Below are 3,973 nucleotides of genomic sequence, written 5' to 3' on the forward strand. Positions count from 1 at the left end.
GCAAACGTGCTAAGGGGGGGCGGAGGAATGAGACGGCGGTTAAAGGGGGCGGGGTGGAAGAGTCTGCATCCCGGGCCGCCTTGGAACCTGGACCCTCAGGCTTTGGTCTCCGCTCCTACCGTCCCTACTCTGAGCGCGCGGGCTTGCTGACTCCTCGCGAGCTGCCAGGCGTGGGGGGGGGGGCAGGGGGACGCCGCTGCCCCGCCCCCAGGAACCACGCCTCCCTCCTCGCTGAGGGACAGCGCCTCCCCAGGGGACTGGGGAAACTGAGGAAAAGCCCTGAAGACTGGGAGATCCGATGCTGGGGAGGGCCGGGCTAGAATGGGGATGTGGGGCCTGGAGCTTCGGCTTCGGAAAACCAGAGACCTTTGTCTCTGACCGGTTTCCTTCCCAACCAGGGTTGCCCACCCCTACCACAATGGCCTCTGGGGTGGAAGTCCTGCGCTTCCAGTTGCCTGGCCACGAGGCCGCTACACTGCGGAACATGAACCAGCTCCGCGCTGAGGAGCGGTTTTGCGACGTTACCATTGTGGCCGACAGCCTCAAGTTCCGTGGCCACAAGGTCATCCTGGCTGCCTGCTCACCGTTCCTGCGGGACCAGTTCCTGCTGAACCCCAGCTCTGAGCTGCAGGTCTCATTGATGCACAGTGCACGCATCGTGGCAGATCTGCTCCTCTCCTGCTACACGGGTGCGCTGGAATTTGCAGTCAGGGACATCGTCAACTATCTGACGGCTGCCTCCTACCTGCAGATGGAGCACGTGGTGGAGAAATGCCGGAATGCCCTCAGCCAATTCATCGAGCCCAAGATTGGCCTCAAAGAAGATGGGGTCAGCGAGGCCAGTCTCGTGAGCGGGGTCAATGCCACCAAGTCCCTCCTTCCTCCCGCCAGGACCCCAAAACCGGCCCCCAAGCCCCCTCCCCCACCTCCTCTACCCCCTCCGCTTCTGCGGCCGGTGAAACTGGAGTTTCCTCTGGATGAGGACCTGGAGCTGAAAGCAGAGGAGGAGGATGAGGATGAGGACGAGGATGTATCTGACATCTGTATCGTCAAGGTGGAGTCAGCTCTGGAGGTGGCACACCGGCTAAAACCCCCCGGAGGCCTTGGAGGGGGTTTAGGCATTGGGGGTTCTGTTGGCAGCCACCTTGGGGAACTGGCCCAGAGCAGTGTGCCCCCCAGCACTGTGGCCCCTCCACAGGGTGTGGTGAAGGCCTGCTACAGCCTATCTGAAGACGCAGAAGGGGAGGGCCTGCTGTTGATCCCTGGAGGCCGGTCGAGTGTGGGGGCCACCTCGGGTCTAGTGGAGGCAGCAGCAGTGGCCATGGCTGCCCGGGGGGCGGGGGGCAGCCTGGGTGCAGGGGGCAGTCGGGGCCCCATGCCTGGGGGTTTCTCAGGTGGGAACCCCCTGAAGAACATCAAGTGCACCAAGTGCCCAGAAGTGTTTCAGGGCGTGGAGAAGCTGGTCTTCCACATGCGGGCACAGCATTTCATCTTCATGTGCCCACGCTGCGGCAAGCAATTCAACCACAGCAGCAACCTCAACCGCCATATGAACGTGCACCGTGGCGTCAAGTCGCACTCATGTGGTATTTGCGGCAAGTGCTTCACACAGAAGTCCACACTACACGACCACCTCAACCTGCACTCGGGAGCACGGCCCTACCGCTGCTCCTACTGCGATGTGCGCTTTGCCCACAAGCCTGCCATCAGGCGACACCTCAAGGAGCAGCATGGCAAAACCACAGCCGAGAATGTGCTGGAGGCCAGTGTGGCAGAGATCAATGTTCTCATCCGCTAGCAGGAATAGTGCAGAGGCAGGAGGCTGGGGTCCCTGAGCTGGATGGGAAGGTGCCCTCTGTGGCCTGGGAGAATGGTTTGGGGGGAGACTGGGGCAAGAAAGTACCTTGGGGAACTTGAGCAGACACACATTGTGAGGGAGGGGGTGAAGATTCTTTGGTGGTAAAACCCAGTCTCTACAGAGCTGAAGACAGAGGTAGGATTCTTTGAGAAGGCCAAGAGAATATGAGGTCCCAGAGAAAGGTTTCTTCTCTTAGAGGTGCATGGATAAGTGGAGGGAGGGAAAGGGTCCTATAGAATGAACAGAAAAAAGACTGGGAAATGTTTTATTCTGGGCTAAGGCTGCCCAGGAGGAGGTTCTGATGTTTCTTGAGGTAGGGATTGGGTGGGTGGGACTTGGGAGGGAATTTGGCAAGGTGCAGCTTATTTGCTCCTGTTTAGAATAGATCCTTGGGAGACAGAGTGGTAGACAGCAAAGGTTATTAATCCCAGAAAAGAAAGGGGAAGACAGCTCTTGCATGCTGGGGGAAGGGGACTGTTGAGTACAAATTCTAGAGAGAACAAAGGTGCCAGGTAAGAATATGGAAGTGAGCATCCTGGGTAGATATTGGGTGAAGTAGGGGTGGGCGGGAGGGCACTTAGGAGAAAGAACACAGGAAGGGCTGTTGGGGAGGGAGAGTAGTAGAGACTTATACAGTATTTTTTAAGAAAACAAAACGTATTTTTTAGGATTTTTTCTGGAGTTTGGGGTTTTAGTTTTTCTTTTATTTTCCATAAAATAAAAAAAAGAAAAAACTTTTTTCTTCACACTCTGGCAACTGCGTGTATGAGTGGCCCTTTTTTTCCCCACCAGTTCCATATGCATCCCACCCTAGACAGCCTCTCCCTCTGATTCTGTGTGCTCAGTACCCAGAGGTCACATGTCATGCAGGTCCTGTAGCTTAAGGAGCCCAGTTTTTGGGGTGAGGGACTTCTCTGGCCAGGGACTCAACCTTGTAATCTCAACACCTGGCAGAATATCTCATACCGCAAGTGTGCAGCAGTTGTTTGGCAGTGGTGATGTTACAGATGGACTGCTCCCTTAGTTGAGTAGTTTGCTATCAGGGATAGAGAGATGGGTTACAGGTAGTCAATATATCCACTGAAATTGCAAGCAGAATTCTGTGAACTTTTTTTTTCCCCCCAGTCCCAGGAAAGGGCCCGTGGGAGCGGGGATGTTAAAAATCCGTATGTTTGTATTAAGGTGGAGGGAAGACTACAAGTCCCAGAAAGCTTTGAAATAGTTTTTAACCAAAGAGTACTACAGTTCCCAGAAGGCCTTGAATTGCCTCAGGTGTCCCATATCCCAACCACCTGTCTGTGTCAAATGCTGCGTGTGAAATCGTGCAGATATTCCCCAGCTTTGGCCAGAATGCAGTACCTAATGGGATGGTACCCTAAATACTACTACTGAAATTGTGTGTTTTGATACTATAACGATACTTCCATTGACAACTGGGCTACATATGACCCATGGAGTGCCTGACTTTGTATTTAGTAAAAAGCTTACTTACTGCAGGATTACCAAATATTAATGACTCTTGGGCCACTACCTGGATCCCTAGTGCGTGTGATGCCATAACAAACCCGGCATAAACAGAAGAGACGTTTTAGTTCCAGGTTTTCAAAAGAGAACGCTGCTCCAGGGGACACGAAGCAGTATGTCAGAACCAACCATGAATAAAGGTGTCCTCCGAGCGGTCCCACTGCCCCCTTGTTCGTTAGTAAAGTGAGGCCAAGCCTATCTGGTGACCCAGAAACTAGAAAGACAGCAAAGCAACCAGAGGGAGGAGACACTCACGAGGGCCGAAAGGAAATACAGCCGCTGCCGAGAGCCGGGAGGCTCAGACGCACCGCTAGTTACCTAAAACCAGGTGGGGATGGAGAAGCCACACCTGGACGCAGGCGTACCTCGCCCTCAGTTCCCCGCAAAGCTGAGGTGAGAAATGGCAGGAATTCTTGCCTGCGGTCCCCAGCTTCCGCCAGCAACCGCCATTTCCAGGGCCGCTCCCGAGGGAAAATGGCCAGAAAGCGCGTCGCGGCTCCTTTAAGGCTCTTCCTTGCCTTCCCTCCCCCCGCCCACGTGACCCGGGGCGGCCGCGCGCCGGCTCAGCCCCCTGCGCGAGCGGCGATGGCG

The 3,973-nt window shown here is 55.3% G+C and overlaps 1 protein-coding gene across 1 annotated transcript; it reads left to right on the forward strand.

The window, feature by feature from the left end:
* Positions 1-418: 418 nt before the first annotated feature.
* On the forward strand, positions 419-1,798 carry ZBTB12 (zinc finger and BTB domain containing 12). Its single transcript, XM_007951333.2, has one exon. The coding sequence runs from the start codon at positions 419-421 to the stop codon at positions 1,796-1,798; it is 1,380 nt and encodes a 459-aa protein (XP_007949524.1).
* The last annotated feature ends 2,175 nt before the right edge of the window (positions 1,799-3,973 follow it).

The sequence above is a fragment of the Orycteropus afer genome, unplaced genomic scaffold (assembly GCF_000298275.1).
Source record: "Orycteropus afer afer isolate SDZICR_OR568_19922 unplaced genomic scaffold, OryAfe1.0 scaffold00294, whole genome shotgun sequence".
In the NCBI taxonomy this organism is placed as follows: domain Eukaryota; kingdom Metazoa; phylum Chordata; class Mammalia; order Tubulidentata; family Orycteropodidae; genus Orycteropus; species Orycteropus afer.

What these genes read in the sequence shown, in the direction of transcription:
- ZBTB12 (XM_007951333.2), top strand. Translation starts at nt 419, where the DNA reads ATGGCCTCTGGGGTGGAAGTCCTGCGCTTCCAGTTGCCTGGCCACGAG.